Source organism: Macrobrachium rosenbergii, chromosome 37, assembly GCF_040412425.1.
Source record: "Macrobrachium rosenbergii isolate ZJJX-2024 chromosome 37, ASM4041242v1, whole genome shotgun sequence".
Lineage (NCBI taxonomy): Eukaryota > Metazoa > Arthropoda > Malacostraca > Decapoda > Palaemonidae > Macrobrachium > Macrobrachium rosenbergii.
The window spans coordinates 17,099,037-17,124,793 of NC_089777.1; the positions used below are offsets into that span (position 1 = coordinate 17,099,037).

General features: G+C 33.8%; 2 protein-coding genes across 4 annotated transcripts in view; one reads left to right on the plus strand and one right to left on the minus strand.

Moving 5' to 3' along the window:
• LOC136825359 (uncharacterized) overlaps positions 1-25,757 on the minus strand; it is an 87,252-nt gene that overhangs the window by 57,684 nt on the left and 3,811 nt on the right. The gene's annotated exons all lie outside the window — the stretch shown is intronic.
• On the plus strand, positions 4,532-24,632 carry LOC136825356 (neurogenic locus notch homolog protein 1-like). 2 transcript variants are annotated; one of them, XM_067081609.1, is made up of 25 exons: positions 4,532-4,659; positions 5,819-5,947; positions 6,609-6,749; positions 7,323-7,451; positions 8,323-8,454; positions 9,521-9,649; positions 10,054-10,194; positions 10,924-11,052; positions 11,863-12,000; positions 12,654-12,782; positions 13,128-13,268; positions 14,494-14,622; positions 14,975-15,112; positions 15,416-15,544; positions 15,886-16,026; positions 16,851-16,979; positions 17,332-17,469; positions 17,798-17,926; positions 18,267-18,407; positions 19,225-19,353; positions 19,710-19,846; positions 20,251-20,379; positions 20,738-20,878; positions 21,669-21,802; positions 22,078-22,097. In XM_067081609.1, the coding sequence occupies exons 1-23, from the start codon at positions 4,611-4,613 to the stop codon at positions 20,792-20,794; spliced, it is 2,913 nt and encodes a 970-aa protein (XP_066937710.1). In that variant the 5' UTR covers positions 4,532-4,610; the 3' UTR covers positions 20,795-20,878; positions 21,669-21,802; positions 22,078-22,097. The 2 variants fall into 2 exon arrangements, with proteins under 2 accessions (XP_066937710.1, XP_066937708.1); XM_067081607.1 differs by lacking the exons at positions 20,251-20,379; positions 20,738-20,878; positions 21,669-21,802; positions 22,078-22,097 and adding exons at positions 22,768-22,896; positions 23,306-23,446; positions 24,504-24,632.

Below are 25,757 nucleotides of genomic sequence, written 5' to 3' on the forward strand. Positions count from 1 at the left end.
ATATATATATGTATGTATGTATACATAATATATACATATATATCCATGTTATATATATATTATATATATATACAGTATATACACACATACATACATATATTATATACATATATATATATATATATATATATATATATATATATATATATATATATATATATATATATATATATATATATATATATATATATATATATATATAATATATCTCAAACAAACTTTTCTTAACAATTTCGAATATATCAACTCGTTTTCAGACTAAATGAATGGCTGTACTGAACACTTCTCAATCAACACGACAGTCCTTCTCACACCTGAATTATATACCCCACTGACGAGTGGACAATCAAAAAGTATCATTATTATTATTATTATTATTATTATTATTATTATTATTATTATTATTATTATTATTATTATTCAGAACATGAAACCTAAAGATAAGCAGCGCAATTCCTCTATACAGCCTGGCGCTCTAAATTCTCTTCACACGACAAACACGTTATCGGCAATATGAAGGATTGCCCATTTGGTAATATCCTCATCCATGGAACGATAATATTTTTGCCCGGTCAAGAGGTAAATGGATACTTAGGCTACTACAAGATGCCACGAGGGCGACGACATATTCGATGATAAAAAAAATAACCGCGGTCCAGTTGACATTTCCTAAAACACGAGTAATTTAACAGTAACTTATTTAAAGAAGATTTATCCTGAAAACTTTACAACTGTAACGTGGCAAGTTACGAATCTCATTTCGGAGCATTTCAATTCTCATTTCAGATGTTTTATTTTTATTTTCTTCTGGATATCAAATTAATTTCTCATTTGACTCTACTTTCTTTTTTCTAGAAATTAAAATATCACTAGGATTTTAATGGATTTATTTTTTCTTGATTTTTTGTAATTGGTTGGACCAAAAAAAAAAAAAATATTTCAAAACTGTTCTAAAGTATATCCTAAGTTTTGTGGTATATATTATATATACCTACTGCTTTCAGGAGAGTATTGCCCTTCATGGGTATATACTGAAAAATAAAGAAAACCAACTTTAAGCTGACTTTGAGAATCTGTCTTTTGTTTTGATTTACATGATACAAAATAATAGGGAACGCCCTTTTGTATACCACTTTCTACACCTCGAGCCAAATAGAGTCCAATAACGCATGCCGGTCATAATTATCGCCACTACAATGATTTATAGCCGACCGGTGCTTTCAGCACCTGTGCACAAATCCAAGGTTACCCTCTGCTGAAAGACACAGGGAAGGCTTAATAAAAACACAGTCGTGGGTCAGCAGGTCGACAGGGTAGGTTGGCTCGCCACATTCTGGTACGGACCAAAGCTCCCGATCTCACTGTGTCCTGAGACCGCACATCTGAACAGACCTTCTGTTTACTCTCTCGAGGGAGACGGCGACCAACTTCGACGACAGCCATGAGGACTCTTGTCGCGCTTCTGATCATCGCCACTTCGCTCGTCACGGAGCTGGATGCGGCTGTAAGTATCTCTGACTCTGTCAGTCAGTCTCTCTCTCTGTCTCTGCTCGTCACGACTCGTGAAGCAAGAACTCTTTAAGTTTACTCTACCGAGACAGGTAGCTAGTTATTCTCAAAAGGAAAACAACGCCGCTATTTGGAAATAAGTCGGAAAGGTCTTTGTAACTTCAAGAGTTATTCTCAAAAACAAAGCAACGCCGCTTTTTCAAAATGAGTCTAAAAGATTTTGTGTAAAGGTTTTTGCAACTTTTAATCAAAATGAAACGTCTAAAAGATTTTGTGTAAAGGTTTTTGCAACTTCAAGAGTTAATCTCAAAAACAAAGCAACGCCGCTTTTTGGAAACGAGTCTAAAAGATTTCGTGTAAAGGTTTTTGAAACTTCAAGAGTTATTCTCAAAAACAAAGCAACGCCCATTTTTGGAAATGATTCTAAAAGATTTTGTGAAAAGGTTTTGAACCTTCAAGAGTTTATCTCAAAAACAAAGCAACGCCGCTTTTTGTGTAAAAGTTTTTTAAACTTCAAGGGTTAATCTCAAAAACAAAGCATTGCCCATTTTTGGTAATGAGTCTAAAAGATTTTGTGCAAAGGTTTTTGAAATTTCAAGAGTTAATCTCAAAAACAAAGCAACGCCCATGTTTGATAATGAGTCTAAAAGATTTTGTGTAAATGTTTTTGAAACTTCAAGAATTAATCTCAAAAACAAAGCAACGCCCATTTTTGGTAATGAGTCTAAAAGATTTTGTGTAAAGATTTTTGAAATCTCAAGAGTTAATCTCAAAAGCAAAGCAACGCCGCTTTTTGGAAATGAGTCTAAAAGATTTCCTGTAAAGGTTCTTGAAATTTCAAGAGTTATTCTCAAAAACAAAGCAACGCCGACTTTTGGAAATGACTCTAAATGATTTTGTGTAAAGGTTTTTGAAACTTCAAGTTATTCTCAAAAACAAAGCAAAACCGCTTTTTTCAAAATGAATCTAAAAGATTTCGTGTAAAAGTTTTTGAAACTTCAAGAGTTACTCTCAAAAAACAAAGCAACGCTGCTTTTTGGAAATAACTCATAAAGATTTTGTCTAAAGGGTTTTGAAACTTCAAGAGTTAATCTCTAAAACAAAGCAACACCGCTTTTATGGAAATGAGTCGAAAAGATTTCATGCAAAGGTTTTTGAAACTTCAAGAGATGCCAGTAAATTATGCATGTCCTCACAATCATTGTTAGCAACACCGAATCGTACGGTGAAAATGAATGTACTTATATTGCAAAGTTATCTGGGGAAACTTGGAGAGTTAGCGTTGCCTTAACCCTGTACATTTATTCATTTCTGATCTTTCAATTGCCAAACAGGAATTTGTTTTTATTTTTAACTCTCCTCTTTGGACTGATAATAACGCAACGCGGTCCAGTAATATCAAATACTAGATGCGCGACTTAACATCAGACAAACAACGCTGTTTCTAATGGCACTTTGGCACGTATCCTCGTCATCATTTTCGATCGAACTTTACCATAAAATAGTTTTATGCGTAAGAACGAAGACTTAAAATCCACTGACGCGAATTCACGCTACTCTGACAGCAGATTTAAGCCCTTGGAATATGTTCTAGCGTTATATTTATAGACTGTCGAGAAAATATATGTCCAAATAAAATATGACTTATAATTTTTGAGTACGTCATGGCTTAATGCACGAGCAAACGTTTACGAATCCAGCTGATTAAAATCAGTGTGTCAATATTAACTTTGCCTCTCCTCGTCTGAACTTTTCAGTGTGGAAAGTCGAGTTCTTGTGAATTCCCTGTTTCATTATTTTTATTTTTTTTTACTCATTTCAATCACACATTCAGGCAGTTATATGTGTTTTAATCTATAACAGCCTGTCATTCACTGTCCTTACTCCTTCAGGTATTCAATTTTGTTAACTCATAACTTCAAAAGTATGTAATTTTGTTTTCAACCTCACGTAGGCTAATTTTGTTATGCATAAGCTTAACATCAGCAAACAATTTTCTTTTCAAGTTCACTTAATTTTATTGTAAAAACCTTAACATCATGAAGCAATGACACAAACAGGTAAATCTGTGTCCATTACTGTACGCACAAAACTCTCCATGACATTACTTCCTAGAAAATTTCATTGTTTATCTTCTCAAAAAAACTAATGCCATTTTTTTCATTTGTTCCTATTGCAGGGAAGCCCAGGTAAGCCACTTTTAGTCTCGAGGGGCCGACTGTACAATTCGGCAACAGATCTGTAAGTAAATCAGACACACTCCTTTGACGCTCTGACTTGGATCTCTTCACTCTTTCGGAAGCGAAGTCAAGAGGACAAACCTTACGATGGAAAACTGTGTGGAAGAAATAGTCACCCGTACCAACAAAATCACTGATCGAAATTTACACAGGTTGAGGCATAGGCTACTTCCCTTTCATTTCGAAAAGTTTTGGGGTTTTTCTTATTGTACTCCATAGCAGTTCCTTAGGTTCCAACAGTTTGTCATTTTCCATACGGTACAAAGTTTGGAAGAAAAAGGGAATCTAACCCTACCAGGATTTGGACCTCAGCCTTTGATTAAGGCACAGTTATAAACATTCGACTTGACCACTAGGCTATTATATATTATATTATATCATATATATATATATATATATATATATAATATATATATATATATATATATATATATATATATATATATATATATATATATATATATATATATATATATATATATATATATATATATATGCAGATTACTGATCCTCAAACGTAGAGTAATAGATTACACAATGGCGCACTTACCTAAAATTACTGGTGATATCTCTAGCTGCAGAAAGGATGGGAAACAGAAGAATAAATACCTTTGAACAAAAGCAAGTGGATACTCACAGCTGACCTTAACATTATGACTGACATAATTCTTTTTATTAAATAATCAATAATATTGCTTTGTTTACTATAAATGCAATTATTCCATTAATAATACTGCTCTGTCTACTATAAATGCAATCATCCCTTTCTGTTCACTCCCAGACTGCACCATACAACCTGCATGCTCACGAACGGGGGGGTACTGCGTCAATGAAAAAGATAAAACCTGCGGCTTGGAGAATATGATGGAGGACGGATGCAAACCAGGACGCTGTTTTTGCTGTACACCAAGTAAGTGACTCCGTCAGTACGCGGAAATACTACAAGGCCCTTAAGGCCCTGTCAATCGTGGTTGAAAATCCAAAAGTGATCCTCAGAAAGTCAAAACTTTAATTCAGGTAAAATGGAATTAGCATCACATTACGACCCTCTCTTCAACTGAACTACAATATATAATATATATATATATATATATATATATATATATATATATATATATATATATATATATATATATATATATATATATATATATATATATATATATATATATATATATATATAATCTCACATCAAATCTCCTGCTTTCCAATAACACAAGAATCATCTCTGTACGAAAAATAAAAACTAGCAGCACCAAACTAATTTCCATATGATTATTCAAATTTAATCGTTATGTACTTAGTTATGTCAGTGATTACTGCTTCTCGTTGAACATTTTTTAACTCAATCTGTTTGGTTACCGGAGACTGTAAGCTATAAATATTTTTAACCTACAATATGTAAGTAAAAGCATTAGGTGTAGTTGTGGGTTATTTACCAGCACTTCACTCAACGGTGAGTATTTTGACTTAGCTATTAAATTACTATCACAGCAACGTTCAGAGGAATCTGTGGTCATTTCGACGTATGTTGTGCTTTTTCTTTTTATAATGACAGTTCTCTAGCACGAATAGCAACAAAATGTATTTATATTTTACCAAACTTTCATAGCTTTTCTTAGAAACATCACAGCTTACTACTTCACCATTTTGAAGCCCAAGTGGAAAAACAGTTCTAAAAATTTTATATTCCCAGGAAATTCTCCCATAATGCCAGGGGCACAAAGCCAAATACTTATTTAACTCCCCGTTATATTACTGAAGCTCCTTGACGCGATCTTGGAAAGCAAGGCTACTCACTAAAAACCAATTACTACTAGACTTTTTGTAGGCTACACTAGAATAAGAGGCAGTGATATATGAAACTATCAGAATTGGAATATAAAATCTAGGCCAAAGGCTGCAACACGAATCGATTGTTGGGAGACGGTTGAGGAAAGTAAGATGGAAGACAGATAATATGAACGGAGGGTCGAGGACTGATACCGCGCATTAGAATGCGTCTAAAATGAAAAGTAACATCAGCATGACAGAGGAGAATCAAATTAATCGTTTTTTCAAATTTCCAGTCTGTACACGTCTCCAGAGATGCATCAATAATAACGGCGTCTGCTTCAACGTAAAGAGTAACTATTCGTGCAATGGTACTATCTATACAGAAGGATGCAAAGAAATGTACTGTGCTTGCTGCGTTGCTGGTGAGTGACTGTTCACAAAAAATAGCAGTGTTTCCTTTTCCATTTGAATGATGCTCTCTTTTAATGAGGACACTTCTTTGTCTTTATTTCCTGTTCAAGGGTCGAGAGCGCTGAAATCCCTTGTTCTTCAGATGAGCAATTTCTTCATCAATTCGTTCAACATACATCATGAAGACTGACTCGCCTCTTCATGGGAAGATAACATAATCATAACGTATATCTTCCCCTGAAAGGCGAGTGACTGATTTATGGCTGCTAAAACTGACGTCAAACACTCACGTTACTGACGCCGTGATAAAATGAAATAGGAAACTAAAAAGATGAATAAGTTTAAAAGGAGTTTCATATAAGATCTATAATCATATCTGTAAATATATATGTATATCTATAAATCAACCCTTGCAGAATTAGATAAGAATACGCAATTGTTATCACTTCCCAAACATAATATAGGCTATTATAGGCTTTCTACTCATTCCTCATTAAAGTATTCAAAAATTGCGTGAGACATACCAAAGTATACAGCACACAAACTGAGCCATGTTTCTGTAGATAAGTTTTGTGTTAACATACTTAACCAATACACATTTGATGCGTACGAATTAAAACACATTTACTAGTGTTATTCCCGAGTTATTTTTACTACTACTGACCTTTTCAGATCCTACTATCTGTATTCCAAAGCCTAACTGTGACACTGCCCAAGGCCAATGCATGAAACCTGCACAATGGAATACTTGTAATGGTTCAATTGACACAACTGGCTGCTATGGAACAAACTGCGCTTGTTGCAAGCCAGGAGGTGAGTAAGGTAGCCTGTATGTCTGTCTGTCCACCTATCTATCCATTTATCTAATATGAATGCACTGGGGTAATTGTTGCTTTGGTAAGAATATATCTTCAATTCAATAAAATTTAGCTTAGGATTTTGAACTTTGCAAAGGCTTTCAAGGCTAAGCAGTAGCTTTTTAGTTTTGATTTTAAACTAGCATTTTCTCCCTCGTTACAAGATTTAATCAATCGAATAAACGATGCAAGGCTTTCCAAGTTATCACGAAAATGATTAGAAAATCCACCGTTTGTATGAAGAACCTATCCTCAGAACTTTCAAAGAATCCTGAGAATCTAAAATATAGTTCCAAGTAAACGCAGGCTTTCTTCATCTGGTGATAAGTGAACTGGAAAACTAGAACTAGCTAATTTGCTTGCCAGCTTTCTTATGATGCCCTCGGTTTTAGTAGATTTAGCACAGTTCAAAACAGATGTGTAAAAATAATTCCTTCTAAGATTTATAACTACACTGGCATTGAACAACAGCTTCCTCAGGGATAGTATCACGAATGGAATGTTAATACTTGAGTTGATGTATTCGCAGCTTGTACAACAACCCCCACCTGTCAGAACAACGGTGGTTACTGCTACGATACCACCAGTAATCAAACATGCAATGGAACCACATATGATGATGGATGTGACGGACTGAACTGCGCTTGTTGTTTCCCGAGTAAGTGGCTCAACATCAGCGATGCTTTCACTACTTTCCAATTCAAGGGCAATAGAAATTATTACAAGTGGGTCTTCCAATATACATCTACATATTCCCATCACCTACCTAGTTTTCCCCAACAGCTACACAGCATATGTAAAATAAGACCTGCTTTCCTTTATAAAAAGGATTTTTTTTCATTCTTATATATAATATTAACTATAGCTTCAATATGTTCCTAACACAACACAAATTGTTTAATTTACGCACCTTCCTTCCCAGCAATTAGAATTATTTTTTCATCAATATTCCTAACACGATTCCAATTATATCTGTACCTTTCACATTCACAATTGTTCCCTGATACTCTTTTCCTGCCAAGAGCAACCAGATTTGCTGAACAGCACCACCGGTATGCAGTAAATGTGCCTCGTTGTCGAACTTCTCAGTTCCAGAGGTCCTTTATTCCCCACACCTTGTATTTTAATAATTCTCCTTGTATTTTAATCATTTATTTGCATTTTTATTAATTAATTTGTTAATTCATCTGTTTTCCAAATGATTGATCTCTTTCTGGATTTCCGATTTTTACCTTCTATTACTTCTTTCGAATGAACACCATACTCTTTGGAAGCTTGAATTTCAAGTCAGTGTCACCTGTTGGCTTGTTCCATATGAATAGGGTTCATCTTCTGTATAATAATAATAATAATAATAATAATAATAATAATAATAATAATAATAATAATAATAATAATAATAATAATAATAATAATAATAATAATAATAATAATAATAATAATAATAATAATAATAATAATAATAATAATAATAATAATGATAATATAGCCGTGCGAATTAGTAATATCATGGCTACCTGTCTTTTCAGATACCACAACATGTATCAAATTAGCTTCATGTGGCACAAATGGAACGTGTATCAAAGAAACTAACTCAGGGAGTTGCTATGGCATACTTGACAAATCAAGTTGCCTCGGAACTGGTTGCACTTGTTGCAAAGGTGAGTCGGAAAAACTAACGATAGGATTCAACAAGAATTGAGATTTTTTTTCTTCATTCCATTCACAATGTACATACCTATACCTAATCTCTGTTCAGAGATGATGACTGCTACATAAGTAAAGGATACGTGTAAAACTGAAAACACCATAAAATCGTGATAAATTTCATCCTTATTTTCTCCCGAATCCTCAGTCTTTACACGAAATCAGCAGTGTATTGCTAGCAGAGGCTGCTGCTAATACAAATGATTTCCAAACACAAATAGGCTACATGTGTACACAAATATATATATATATATATATATATATATATATATATATATATATATATATATATATATATATATATATATATATATATATATATATATATATATATATATATATATATTAAAATCAGTTAAAAACTGAAAGTACAGAATAGGCACTTTAAACATTTTGAAATTTCTTGCCTTACCCTATTCGTCAATTTTAAAAAGTCCATCTCGCAAATCCTTCTTTCATGCAGTTGCTAACCTTTTGATATCCTTACTAACCTAGTATTATTGACAGTTCCACTATGTAACCTACGACAGTAAGGGCACTACATAACACCTCTTGCTTTTCTGTAACCCTAAAACGATTTTTATACTGCAGGAACATATGTAAAGACACAGTAACTATTCAAAAGTTCAAGGATTAAGTGCACGATTAAAAATAAGATGAAATATAGTCGACCGGGGATGCATATGCGAGTACTTAAAAGCCCCTCTAAAAACGTTATAATTGCCTATATTGATAGTTCAAAACACCAAAAACCCCTCTAAAAATGCTTATACCTGAATATTTTAATAGTTTTATCACAAAAAATGCATTTAGTCACGAAAATATGAAAGTACAGTAATTTGTGAATATTTCTCTATGAAAAATACCGCGAATAAGCGAATTTTTCGCGAATAATGTCCATGTATGTTCCACACAGAAATCCGCAAATAGGTGAAGCCGCGAATCCAGAACTGCAAATAGGCACGGGGTCCACGGTAATGTTAAACTTGTATTAATCTTTACTTTCTCTCGAATTCTCAGATTGCACACGAAATCAGCAGTGCGCTGATGCTAGTGGCTATTGCTACAACAGCCTGAGTACATACCAGTGCTCTGGCACTATCTACAAACAAGGTTGCAGTGAATCTCAATGTTACTGTTGTGTTTCTGGTAAGTCACTTACCAAAGCCTTCATTTTTTGGCAACTTAAATCCCAGTCTTTCACATTCTACAAGTTCCTAACTTTTATTATTCAAAGCTCTGCAACCATTAAAATACTGATTCACTAGATGTATATAAATAACTTTTTGCCTATTTTCACGTCAAATCTCAAGAAAGAAATCTTTTCCTCTCCCTGCAAAAATTTTAAGCTGGAACACAGAGCTTCTGCATTACACCTACCACTCTCAAAAAATGAAGGATAAAAAACGAAATGTATATGGTACAAATTGAGTCCTTATCTATGAGTAAGTCTGGTGCTAACATACGTAGCTCAAAACACAGTAGAGTACTTCAGAAGCTTAGCATGTACTCGTGTGCATTCATTGTGTTTTAAATGCCATTCATCTTTTCAGATACTTCCATCTGTATTAAATTACCTACATGCGAGACCGCTGGTGGATCGTGCATGAAACAAACAAGCTGGAGTACTTGCAATGGTGCAATTGACTCAACTGACTGCCTTGGCACTAATTGTGCCTGTTGTAAGCCAGGAGGTGAGTTGCAGAGAATAAGAATACTCAGATAAATGACAGCTTCCAAAGGTGGGACACAATGTGCAGTGTATTTAATTGCAAAGGGACTTCTGTGCTTCCATATGAATGTCCATTTACCTGACTAATGTTGCAAATATTTCATATAAACCTATCTCATTATATGTTCACAGCACATAAGTAGTTCTGTTATATGAAAATATCTAAAATACTAATACAGCCTAAGGATTTCAAATTGCAAATTGTCTTCTAAGTTAAACGAGGTATTCAGTATTGCAAAAATTTCCAAATTACTGTAACAACGAAGAGAATTTGCCATGAATGTATGACATATTTATCTCTAGAACTGTAAAAAGAGACCCCTGTAAAATTAGCGTCGTTAAAGTGAAAAAATAAATATCTGGCAAAATGATAAACCATGGTTCACTGTTAAAAAGAGTAAAGACCCAGCTTTCATTTCAAAATCTTCATCACATTTTCACTTCAATATAATTACTTAAATGACTTCCCTTTCAATGCTTAACATTATATATATTAAATTTTTATAATTCTGTAGTCTGTTAACATTAATTTTTAATTCAATGATGTTTCCGAAATTTCTTTAAGTTACTCAACACAAAGTCAATTCAGTTGTAAAATTAAAGGATATACCAAAAACAACAGCATTGTGACAATGGCATACTACAATGAGTGCAAATCAAAATAAATTTACCACTTTTTTTCCACCCTCAGCTTGCACACCAAATCCCATCTGTCAGAACAACAACGGTTACTGCTTCGATACCACTAGTGGTCATACATGCAGTGGAACCACGTACCCTGCTGGATGTAATGGACAAAACTGTGCTTGTTGTTTCCCAGGTAAGTGGCTCTACATTAAAGATAATCTCATCATTTTCTGATGTTATTCAATGCCAGGGAGTTATTACAAATCACTTGTCTCTGGTTCTCTCATTGCATACCTATTTTCTTATCACCTACCTACAGATTTCACGTTTGCTTTTGGTTTTTTTGTAAAAGAAAACTGTTTTGACGGCTTTGTCTGTCCGTCCGCACTTTTCCTGTCCGCCCTCAGATCTTAAAAACTACCGAAGCTAGAAGGCTGCAAATTGGTATGTTGATCATCCACCCTCCAATCATCAAACTTACCAAATTGCAGGCCCTCCAGCCTCAGTTGTTTTTATTTTATTTAAGGTTAAAGTCGCCATAATCGTACTTATGGCACCGCTATAGGTACCAACAACATAGACCACCACCGAGACCATGGCTAAGTTTCTTGGGCCACGGCTAAGATTTTCATGGGCCGTGGCTGAGGACACCAACGGACCGTGGCTGAAAGTTTCATAGAGCATTATACGATGTACAGAAAACTCGGTTGCGCTGAAGAAACTTCGGCGCATTTTTTACTTATTTCTCATTGGATTCAGTTTGAGATAGATTACCACAGCTGTGCAAAAGCATTTGTATGACAGGGCACAGTCATTGTTTACAAAACAGAAAACATTTTCATCTATTCTTATATATAACATTAACTGTGGCTTTTCATGGGTTCCTAGCACAACCCAAACTGTTCACTTTACATGCAGTTCTTCCAGCATTTAGGATTTTTTGTCTACATTCCTTGAGCATCTCTGCAAGTATCAACAACACCACTGCTGTCTTTCTTTTCAGATCCCAATGCTTGTGTCCAATTACCTGAATGTAGTGGCAACAGTAGCACATGTATGAAAGACTCCGTAATATCAACAAGTTGCTTTGGCATACCTGATGAACCAAGTTGCCTCGGAAACCAGTGTACTTGTTGCAAGGGTGAGTCTCTTGCACTACACTTGAAGGATATAATTAAAAAAATTTTCAGTACATTTTCTCTTCCATTTTTTAATACATATATCTATATATAATTTATGAAACTGCACAAATATATAAATATATGTATATATATATATATACAATATAGTTAGTCAAAAGCTAAAAGTTCAGTACTTCGCATTCATTATTTTGGAGTTTCTTGGCATATTTGTTAATATCGAAAGTCCATCGCTCAATTCCTTCTTCGATTGAGTTGTATAGTTTTTCATATTCATACCAAATTAGTTTTATTGCCAGTCCCATTTTGTAAACTACGATCATAAGGGCACTACCCAGAACCTCTTGCTCTGCTGAAAGCCATAAAAGCTTTTGTGCATTACAATCATAAGTTAAGAGATACTAATACAAAGGCCTGACATTCTGTATACAATACAAAATAACATGATATGCTTTTAAACCCAAGTGACTCATGTTCTCTCCACCTCTCAGATTGTACACAAAATACTCAATAATGGCTATTGCTACTACAATCAAAGTGTCTTCATATTTAACAGATACTAATACAAAGGTCAAAGAATAAGTATACAGTATAAAATAACATTAAACGATTTTAAACTTCAACTCAAATGACTCGTGTTCACTCCAACTTTCAGATTGTACACCTAATACCCAGTGTTCTAACAACGACGGCTTTTGCTACTACAATCAGAGTGCCTACTCGTGCCCAGGCACTATCTACAAACAAGGATGTGGTGAAGCAAACTGTCACTGTTGTATTAATGGTAAGTTACTTAAAGCATCATTTTCTTTGCATCTGAAATACCAACTCCCCATGCTCTACAATGTTCTTATCTTCATTATCTTCACTTTTCAAAAACTGAGAACCTTGAAAATATTGATTTCCCAGAAGTATATCATTTTTCCTTTTGCCTATTTTCTTGCCATATCTCAAGAACACAAACTTTTCCTATCACTCTCAAAAGATACGTGATAAAACTTAAAATACAAACTACATAAATTGGTAAGTCTAGTGATACCATATTTAACTCATACACAGCATTTCAGAAGTTCACAATAAACTGTGTACAGTACATCTATTGTGTTTTAACTGTTATTTATCTTTTCAGATACTTCCCTCTGTATTAAATTACCTGACTGTGAAAGCGCTGGAGGATCATGCATGAATCCAACAAGCTGGAATTCTTGTAATGGTGAGGTTGACTCAACTGACTGCCTTGGCACTGATTGTGCCTGTTGCAAGCCAGGAGGTAAGTTACAAAGAATAACAATTATTTAATGAATGAAAACTTCCAAAACTGGGATACAATGAATGTGAACAATGTATTTAATTGCAAAAGGGAATTCTACACAACCAGGTGTATGAGTAATTATCTATCTAATAATATAGTCATATAAATATTTCACATACACCTACTTCCTTTTTATAAGCTCACTGCATATCAAGAATTCTCTTACAAGAAAATATCTAAAAAGAAATATAACTCAGCTAAGGATTTTAAATTGCACACTGCCATCAAAGCTAAACAATATCTCTTTCTTTTGGTAATTCCTCGTTGGACGAGTCGGTAGAGTTCTCGGCTAGCACTCTGCTAAGCCCGAGTTCGAGTCTCCGGCCGGCCAATGAAGAATTAGAGGAATTTATTTCTGGTGATAGAAATTAATTTCTAGGTAATTTATAATGTGGTTCGGACTCCACAATAAGCTGTAGGTCCCGTTGCTAGGTAACCAATTGGTTCTTAGCCACGTAAAATAAATCTAATCCTTCGGGCCAGCCCTAGGAGAGCTGTTAATCAGCTCAGTGGTCTGGTTAAGCTAAGGTATAATTAACTTTCTTTCTTTTGGTATCAATTAATCAGTTTTCTGTGTTATCATTTAAGCTAAATCAAGAAAATAAATATTGCAAAATTCCCAAATAATCACAACAAAATGAAACTGCCAAGCCTGAATGGCATATACATCTCTAAAACTATATGGCTGCATCTCAGTAAAAGTCACACACATATATATATATATATATATATATATATATATATATATATATATATATATATATATATATATATATATATATATATATATATATATATATATATATATATATATATATACTGTGAAATAAGTATGGGGCAAAATGATAAACCACTGTTTGTACTGCTACAGTAGGCTATGCATAGAATAACAGCTTTCATTTCAAACTTTTTTTTTATCACCTTTTAATTTAATGCAGTATAGGCCTAATTATTGAAATGGCTTAACTTTCCACACTTGAATATATTTTTCACTGCATATAATTCTGTATTCTGTTAAATTATTGTTTAATTCAATGATGTTTCCAAAATTTCTTTAAGGAACTCACCCCTGAGTCATATGAGTTGTAAAATAAAAGCATATATTAAAACAACAGCAGCTACAATGGCATATTACAACATGTAAAAATTAAATTAAATATCATACTTCTTCATCCATCCTCAGCTTGTACACCAAAACCCATCTGCCAGGACAACAACGGTTATTGCTTCAATGTCAATAGTGGTCATGTATGCACTGGAATCCAGTATGATGATGGGTGTGATGGAACAACCTGTTCTTGTTGTTTCACGGGTGAGTGGCTCTATGTTAACAATAATTTTTTCTACTTCTATGCAAGGGTCAGAGGTTTTATTAAAACACTTTTCTCTCTGCTTCTCCCAATGCACACCTATTTTCTTATCACCTACCAACGGATTAAACGTTGTCCTTTTCTAAGGGGATTAATTTTTGGATACTTTACCAGAACTATACAGGAGCATTCGTATGATAAAATCTTATCTTCATTTGTGCAATAGATAAAATTTATATCCACTCTTGTATATAATGTTCTTCCAGAACTCAGGAGTTTTTTGCAATATTCCTTGTGCATACTATTTCTGTATATCATGTGTATGAGTAATATCACTGCTATCTGTCTTTTCAGATACCAATGCTTGTGTCGAATTACCTGAATGTGGTGGTCCCAACGGCACATGTATGAAAGATTCCGAAATATCAACAAATTGCTTTGGCATACCTGATGAACCAAGTTGCCTTGGAAACAACTGTACTTGTTGCAAGGGTGAGTCTGATGTAATACACTTGAAGGATGCAATTCAGCAAGATCTTCATTACATTTTCCCTTCCCTTTTATATTACATATATCCATATATAATCTATGAACGATCACACAAACATAAAACACACACACACATATATATACATATAAGTAATTTGTCAACCTGAAAGTCAAGTATTTTTCGGACATGATTATATCCAAACGGATATTGATACAAAGGTCAATGATTAAGTATACAGTATAAAATAACATGAAATGAGTTTAAACCTAACTTAAATGAATCTTCCTGTTCTCTCTAACTCTCAGATTGTACACCTAATACCCAGTGTTCTAACAACGGAGGCTTTTGCTACTACAATCAGAGTACCTACTCGTGCTCAGGCACTATCTACAAACAAGGATGCAGTGAAGCAAACTGTCACTGTTGTATTAATGGTAGGTTACTTAACTAAGGCATCATTTTCTTTGCACCTGAAATACCAATTCCTCATGCTCTACAACGTGCTTATCTTTACTTTTCAACAATTCTAGATCCTTCAAAATATTGATTTCCCAGAAGTATATCATTTTTCCTTTTGCCTATTTTCTTGTCATATCTCAAAAACATAAAATTTTCCTATCACTCTCAAAAGATACATGATAAAACTGAATTACAAACTATATAAATTTGTAAGTCTAGTGATGCCATATTTAACTCATACACAGCATTTCAGAAGTTCACCATAAAACCGTGTACACTACATTTATTGTGGTTTAACTGTTATTCATCTTTCCAGATACTTCAATCTGTATTCATTTACCTGACTGTGATAGCGCTAATGGAACATGCATGAAACCAGCAAGCTGGAATTCTTGTAATGGTGAGGTTGATTCAACTGACTGCCTTGGCACTGATTGTGCCTGTTGCAAGCCAGGAGGTAAGTTACAAAGAATAACAATTATTTAATGAATGAAAACATCCAAAACTGGGATACAATGAATGTGAACAATGTATTTAATTGCAAAAGGGAATTCTACACAACCAGGTGTATGAATAAATATCTATCTAATAATATAGTCATACAAATATTTTATATACACCTACTTCCTTTTTATAAGCTCACTGCATATCAAGATTTCTCTTAAAGAAAATATCTGAAAACAAATATAACTCAGCTACCGATTTTAAATTGCACACTACTATCAAAGCTAAACAACGTCTCTTACTTTTGGTATCAATTAATCACTTTTCTGTGTTAACATTTAAACTAAATTAAGAAATTATTGTAAAATTCCCAAATATCTTAACAACAAAATGAAACTGCCATGCCTGAATGGCATATAGCCTACATCTCTAGAACTATATGGCTACATCTCAGTAACAGTCACATAGGCTATATATAACTGAAAAATAAGTATGGGGCAAAATGATAAACCACTGTTTGTACTGCTGCAATATGCATAGAATAACAGCTTTCATTTCAAACACTTTTTTACCACCTTTTAATTTAATGCAGTATAGGCCTAATTATTAAAATGGCTTAACTTTCCAAACTTGAATATATTTTTCATTGCATATAATTCTGTATTCTGTTAAATTATTGTTTAATTCAATGATGTTTCCAGAATTTCTTTAAGGAACTCACCCCTAAGTCAAATGAGTTGCAAAATTAAAGGATATATTAAAACAACAGCAGTTACAATGGCATATTTCAACATGTAAAAATTAAATTAAATATCACACTTCTTCATCCATCCTCAGCTTGTACACCAAAACCCATCTGCCAGGACAACAAAGGTTATTGCTTCAATGTCAATAGTGGTCATGTATGCACTGGAATCCAGTATGATGATGGGTGTGATGGAACAACCTGTTCTTGTTGTTTCACGGGTGAGTGGCCCTATGTTAACATTAATTTTTTCTAATTCTATGCAAGGGTCAGAGATTTTATTAAAAAACTTTTCTCTCTGCTTCTCCCAATGCACACCTATTTTCTCATCACCTACCAACAGATTAAATGTTGTCTTTTTCTAAAGGGATTCATTTTTGGATACTTTACCAGAACTATACAGGAGCATTCATGATAAAATCTTATCTTCACATTTGTGCAATAGATAAAATTTTTATCCACTCTTATATATAATGTTCTTTCAGATCTCAAGTTTTTTGCAATATTCCTTGCACATACTATTTCTGTATCTATCATGTGCATTAGTAATATCACTGCTATCTGTCTTTTCAGATACCAATGCTTGTGTCGAATTACCTGAATGTGGTGGTCCCAATGGCACATGTATGAAAGATTCCGAAATATCAACAAGTTGCTTTGGCATACCTGATGAACCAAGTTGCCTTGGAAACAACTGTACTTGTTGCAAGGGTGAGTCTGATGTAATACACCTGAAGGATGCAATTCAGCAAGATTTTCATTACATCTTCCCTTCCCTTTTATATTACGCATATCCATATATAATCTATGCACGATCACACAAACATAAAACACACATACACACACACACACAAACACTCAGGCACGCACGCGCACACACACACACAAACACTCACGCACCCACATGTATATATATGTTTGTCAACCTGAAAGTCAAAGTATTTTTCCGATACGATTATATCCAAACAGATACTATTACAAAGGTCAAAGAAATCATTTTAAAACTAACTTAAATGACTCTTCCTGTTCTCTCTCTCAGATTGTACACCTAATACCCAGTGTTCTATCAACGAAGGCTTTTGCTACTACAATCAGAGTACCTACTCGTGCTCAGGCACTATCTACAAACAAGGATGCAGTGAAGAAAACTGTTATTGTTGTATTAATGGTAGGTTACTGAACTAAGGTATCATTTTCTTTGCATCTGAAATACCAACTCCTCGTGCTCTACAACGTGCTTATCTTTACTTTTCAACAATTCTAGATCCTTCAAAATATTGATTTCCCAGAAGTATATCATTTTTCCTTTTGCCTATTTTCTTGTCATATCTCAAAAACACAAACTTTTCCTATCACACTCAAAAGCTGTGTGATAAATTGAATTACAAGCTATATAAATTGGTAAGTCTACTGATACCATATTTAACTCATACACAGCATTTCAGTAGTTCACCATAAAACTGTGTACAGTACATCTACTGTGGTTTAACTGTTATTCATCTTTTCAGATACTTCAATCTGTATTCATTTACCTGACTGTGATAGCGCTAATGGAACATGCATGAAACCAACAAGCTGGAATTCTTGTAATGGTGAGGTTGACTCAACTGACTGCCTTGGCACTGATTGTGCCTGTTGCAAGCCAGGAGGTAAGTTACAAAGAATAACAATTATTTAATGAATGAAAACTTCCAAAACTGGGATACAATGAATGTGAACAATGTATTTAATTGCAAAAGGGAATTCTACACAACCTGGTATGAATAATTATCTATCTAATAATATAGTCATACAAAATTTCATATACACCCACTTCCTTTTTATAAGCTCATTGCATATCAAGAATTCTCTTATAAGAAAATATCTAAGAACAAATATAACTCAGCTAAGGTTTTTAAATTGCACATTGTCATCAAAGCTAAAGAACGTCTCTTGCTTTTGGTATTAATAAACCAGTTTTCTGTGTTATCACTTAAACTATTGTAAGAAAATAAATATTGCAAAATTTCCAAATAACCACAACAAAGAGAAACTGCCACATATGAATGGCATATACATCTCTAGAACTATATGGCTAGGCCTCAGTAAAAGTCACATACATATAATTGAAAAATAAGCATGACGCAAAAGGATAAACCACTGTTTATACTGCTAAAATATGCATAGAATAGCAGCTTTCAAATCAAACACTTCTTTATAACCTTTTAATTTTAATACAGTATATGCCTAATTACTAAAGTGGCTTTACCTTCCAAAACTGAATATATTTTTCATGGTTTATTATTCTGTATTCTGTTAAATCATTGTTTATTTCGAGGATGTTTCCAAAATTTCTTTAAGGAACTCACCATTGAGTCAAATGAGTTGTAAAATAAAAGGATATATTAAAACAACAGCAGAGTTACAATGGCATATTACAACGCGTAAAAATTAAATTAAATTTCACACTTCTTCATCCATCCTCAGCTTGTACACCAAAACCCATCTGCCAGGACAACAACGGTTACTGCTTCAATATCAATAGTGGTCATTCATGCAGTGGAACCCAGTATGACGACGGGTGTGATGGAACAACCTGTTCTTGTTGTTTCCCGGGTAAGTGGCTCTATGTTAACGATAATTTCTTTCTACTCCTATTCAAAGGTCAGAGATTTTATTAAAAAACTTTTCTCTTTGCTTCTCCCAATGCACACCAACTTTCTTACCACCTAACAATGGATCAAACATTGTCCTTTTTTAAGGAGATTCATTTTTGGATACTTTACCATAGCTATGCAGGGGCATTCGTATGATAAAATCTTATCTTAATCTGTGAAACAGATAAAATATTTACCCAATCTTATACATAATGTTCTCCCGGAACTGAGGAGTTTTCTGGCAACATTTCTTGTGCATATTATCTCTGTATCTGTCATGTGTAATGGTAATATCACTGCTATCTGTTTTTTCAGATCCCAATGCTTGTGTCGAATTACCTGAATGTGGTGGTCCCAATGGCATATGTATGAAAGATTCCGAAATATCAACAAGTTGCTTTGGCATACCTGATGAACCAAGTTGCCTTGGAAACAATGTACTTGTTGCAAGGGTGAGTATATTGCACTACACCTGAAGGATGCAATTCAACATGATTTTCATTACATTTTCTTTCCCTTATCTAATATATCTATATATAATCTATGCACGCTCACACAAACATAAAACACACACACACACATATACATATATATATATATATATATATATATATATATATATATAACATATATATATATATATATATATATATATATATATATATATATGTCAAATATATATACATATACAGTATGTGTGTGTGTGTGTCAAAAGCTGAATGCCAAGCATTTTTCTGTCATTTATATCCATGCAGATGTTAATACAAAGGTCAAAGATTAAGTATACAATATAAAATAACATGAAATGATTTTAAACTTAACTTAAATGGCTCTTCCTGTTCTCTTCAACTCTCAGATTGTACACCTAATAACCAGTGTTCTAACAATGGAGGCTTTTGCTACTACAATCAGAGTGCCTACTCGTGCCCAGGTACCATCTACAAACAAGGATGCAGTGAAGAAAACTGTTATTGTTGTATTAATGGTAGGTTACTGAACTAAGGCATCATTTTCTTTGCATCTGAAATACCAATTCCTCATGTTCTACAATGTTCTTATCTTTACCTTTCAAAAACTCTGTATCCTCGAAAATATCGACTTCCAAGAATCATATAACTTTTCCTTTTGCCTATTTTCTTGTCACATGTCATATATCAAGAACATAAACTTTTCCTATCACACTCAAAGAATACGTGATAAAACTGAATTACAAACTATTCAAATTGGGCCTTATATCTATGGCTAAGTCTACTGATCCCATATTCAACTCATACACAGCATTTCAGATGTTCACCATTAAATTGTGTACATCTATTGTGTTTTAACTGTTATTTACTTTTCAGATACTTCCCTCTGCATTAAATTACCAGACTGTGAGAGCGCTGGCGGATCATGCATGAAACCAACAAGCTGGAATACTTGTAATGGTGAGGTTGACTCAACTGACTGCCTTGGCACTGATTGTGCCTGTTGCAAGCCAGGAGGTGAGTTACAGAGAATAACTATTATTTGACAAATGACAACTTCCAAAACTGGGATACAATGAATGTGAACAATGTATCTGATTGCAAAGGGAATTCTGCACAACCAGTTGTATGTCTAACTACCTAATAATACAGTCTTACAAATACTTCCTATACGCCTACTTCCTTTTTATATGCTCATTGCCTATAAAGAATTCTCTTGCAAGAAAATAACTCGGCTAAGGATTTCCAACTGTACATCGCCTTCAAAGCTAAACAGCATCTCTTATTTTTGGTATTAATTAGTCAATTTTCTGTGTTATTATTCAAACTAAATTAAAATAAATATTGTAAAATAATCACAACAAGGAAGAGAAATTGCCATGCCTAAAGGCATATAGCCTAAATCTCTAGAACTAGCCTATATGGCTGGACTTCAGTAAATTCAAGTACATATAGTCGAAAAATAAGTATGGGGCAAAATGATAACCAACTGCTTATCCTGTTCTAAAATGTATAGAATAGCAGCTTTCATTTTAAACACTTCTTCATCACTCTTTAATTTAAACCAGAATAATTACTAAAATGACAACCTTCCAAAACTGAATAAATTTTTCATGGTTTATTATTCAGTATTCTGTTAAATTATTGTTTAATTCAATGATGTTTCCAAAATTTCTTTAGGGCACTGACCCCTAAGTCAAATGAATTGTAAAATTCATTAAGGATATATTAAAAACAACAGCAGAGTGACAATGCATACAGTGAGTGTAAACTCAATTAAATTTCACACTTCTTCATCCAACCTCAGCTTGTACACCAAAACCCATCTGCCAGAACAACAACGGTTACTGCTTCAATATCAATAGTGGTCATAGCCTATATGCAGTGGAACCCAGTATGACGATGGGTGCGATGGAACAACCTGTTCTTGTTGTTTCCCAGGTGAGTGGCTCTGTGTTAACGATAATTTCTTTCTACTTCTATTTAAAGGTCAGAGATTTTATTAAAAAACATTTCTTTTTGCTTTTCCCATAAGGATTCATTTTGGGATACTTTACCATAGCTAGCCTATGTGGGAGCATTCATGTGATAAAATTTTCATCCACTCATAATGTTCTTCCAGAACTGAGAAGGAGTTTTTTGGCAACATTCCTAGTGCATATTATCTCTGTATCTATCATGTGTATTATTAATATCACTGCTATCTGTCTTTTCAGATCCCAATGCCTGTGTCGAATTACCTGAATGTGGTGGTCCCAATGGCATATGTATGAAAGATTCCAAAATATCAACAAGTTGCTTTGGCATACCTGATGAACAAAGTTGCCTTGGAAACAATTGTACTTGTTGCAAGGGTGAGTCAATATAGCCTACTACACTTGAAAGATAGAATGTAACAAGATTTTCAATACATGTTTACCTTCCCCTTATAATATATTAATCCACGCATAGGCTAATCTACGGTCTCTCTCTCTCTCTCTCTCTCTCTCTCTCTCTCTCTCTCTCTCTCTCTCTCTCTCTCTCTCAGACACACACACACACACACACATAAATATGTAATTACTTAAAAGCTAAAGGTTCAGAACACTTGTTTCATTATTATGGAGTTTCCTGGCATACTCATCAATTTCGAAAGTCCATCCCTCAAATCATTCTTCCATTATGTAGCCTAGTTTTCAACTTTCATATCAAATTAGTTTCACTGTCAGTTTTATTTTGTAACCTATGACGGTGAGGGACCTACACAGAACCTATTGCTTTACTGAACACCATACAGGATATTAACCTACGCATTACAATCATATTTAAAGGGATACTGATTAAAACAAAGGCCAAAGCTAAAGTATACAATATAAAATGACATTGATTTTGAACTTAAATGACCTCATATTCTCTCCAACTCTCAGATTGTACACCTAATACCAAGTGTTCTAACAACAACGGCTACTGCTACTACAATCAGAGTACCTACTCATGCTCAGGCACTATCTACAATCAAGGATGCAGTGAAGCAAACTGTCATTGTTGTATTAATGGTAAGTCACTAACCTAACCAAGGCTCTACTTTCTTTACACTTGGAATGCCTTTTTCTCTCTTTTTCCAGAACATTTTCTCATTATTTTACAGTCAACTCAAGAATCTGAAAATCTGGTTCATCAGAAGTATAATGACAATGTGCATTTTCTTTGCACATCAGAGTAATATTTTTCTCTTTGTACAAAAAACTTTTGGAAATATTTCTTCTCACAAAACGAATGCGATAGGGCATTCTCCATAATGCTCAAATGATACTTGTCATAGGCTACACTGACATGTTTAATGTACAATCATGCTCTGCATTTCCAAGTATATTTCTGTTACTATCAAATAATCATAAACAGATTGAAAGATTTTAGTGACTGCATGTGAGCAATCCATGACATCACTACTATTCATCTTTTCAGATACTTCTCTCTGTATCCAACTGCCTGGGTGTGATAGTAGTGGTGGATCATGCATGAAACCTGCAAACTGGAGTAGCTGCAATGGTGCAATTGACTCCACCGAATGCCTTGGAGATACCTGTGCCTGCTGCAGTCCAGGAGGTGAGTCAGTGAACCTCTATAAGGATAAATCAAAGAAAACCTCAAAGAGAAGTTTCAAAATTTAACAAATTAAAAGGTGTTTCCATAGAGGAGTCTTACACTTTGAATACCTTGTCTAAAAATCTATATATCCCTCTATTATTTTTTTTTGTCCATAGTTATATAAGAATTTTGTTAAAAAATCATCCTCAATAACATTATTATTATTATTATTATTATTATTATTATTATTATTATTATCATTATTATCATTAACTAAGTTGCAAAGCCTTGGGCTCCATTAGTGAAGGCAGCCCATTAAAGAAAACAAAGTACAGAAGTAAAGAATAGACTAAACTATGTAAGAAAAATAACAAAGAAACAAACATGTAAAGCTGCTAGGAAAAAGTATTTCCAAGTAGTCTGACACCATGAAGTTTTGCTGAGCTACCTACAAGACTATGAAAATCATTGCTTAATAACTGCATGGTAATGACTCTCACACAAGAAAGGGGAGGATTTTAAAAGTAACTGCATCTCTCTCACTACGCAACGGACCAATCATGTAAACTTCACAAAGAGAATCAAGGCATTTCTGCTGAACAATGGAAACTGAAAGAGTGAATTACAAACACCCTGGCTCTTCCAAAAATCACTGTAAACTAGTCAACAGATGATTGCTTCCAGCAGTAGCGTTCAGAAATTTGTCAAAAGATGTTTTGAAGGTTCTGCAAATGTCAAAAAGGTCAACTAGAATTAGAGTTCATTGTAAGAATGAGTACAGTATATGACACCTTTCTTTTTAAGTAAATTTAGTTTTTTTTCTCTCAAAAAATTACCTATGCAACTTCTTCCTCACTTATGACCTTATATTTTACCATATTAACCTAAATCATTTTATATCCCAAGAGTTTCATTTTGGGTTTTTAAATGTACTTGCCACAGAGCAGCAGCACTGGCTTTAAATTTAGCGCATTAATTAAAAACTACAAATTATGTTATTTATGGATGAGTGTCTTAGGAAAATAATGACCAATACTGTAAACCTAAATGAATGAAATCCTTGATGCATTCACAGTCTGTACACCAACTGATGGCTGCACCTACAATAAGGGTTACTGTTATGACGTGACAAGCAGCCATGTATGCAATGGCAATACATTCCCTGCATTATGCAACAACACAAATTGTGCCTGCTGCATTGGACGTAAGCAACAGCCTCAACTGAGGCCTATTTTACTTTAGCCTAATTTTCTTTTTTGTTTCTTGTTCAAGATTTTTCTTTTAATGATACATTAAACGCTAAAGACTCAAACACTTTCATCGCCTTCAAATACAAAATTTCAAATCTATATTTCCAGTCATGTTTCAAAACAGCCAATACTTTCTCTCTAATGGGAAGAGGGAAGTTCTCATGAATGTCTTCTCAACTGTTAATAGACAATGAAATGAAAAAACTTGAAGTGCATTATAGTTATTTCTCATAATAATTGACAATTCTTAGTAATGATTGACAAAATCCCAATATTTATATAATACAGTACACTGTTCATTCCATTTACATGGTAATTTTTTTACTATACTTTATGCATAATATTTTAAGATTTAAAAATCTATTCATTGCAAATCTGTATAATGTTCACCATCAGCTCTATATGTGATCTACTTTATCATCCACTGTGATGTAACAGTGAATAAATCTGAGTGAAATTTTTCTTTGAAGAACTTGCAGTCTGTGGAAATGGCAGCATGTGCGCTGCTAAAGGGGGTTCCTGCTACAATAGATTAAGTACCTATGTATGTACTGGCACCACTGATGCAACCCTATGTGCTGGTGCAACTTGCACTTGCTGCATTCCTAGTAAGTGGCTTTCCTTCGGCAGTAATTTCACAATTACCTTCTGAACTGACTATCCCTCTTTTTTTATTCTGATTCATCTTGTTACTTTTCCTTTCACACCACATTTCAAGAGAATATGTTTTATCTTTTTTGGAAGACTAGAAAAGATATTTTTGCCTCTATCACTAGTTTTCCAAAGATAAGAAAATCTTAAAAAACTTCTGTCCTTACAATAGAGTAATTTGAAATTTACATTTCAAAACAAGCAAATCTTTTCCATTTCATGGGAAGAGAGAAAGTTGGACGATTGTCTGCCTAGTTGTCAAAAATTATAAGAAGAGCAAGATAAAAATATATAGTTGTACTTTACTCATAATGAATGGTTTAATTTGCAACAGAAGCCAGAACAAAAATCCAATATTTTAGAAAATGTTCCTTCAATTACTAATAAACATTTTATCATATTGTCACAATTCTGATACTGAAAAATTT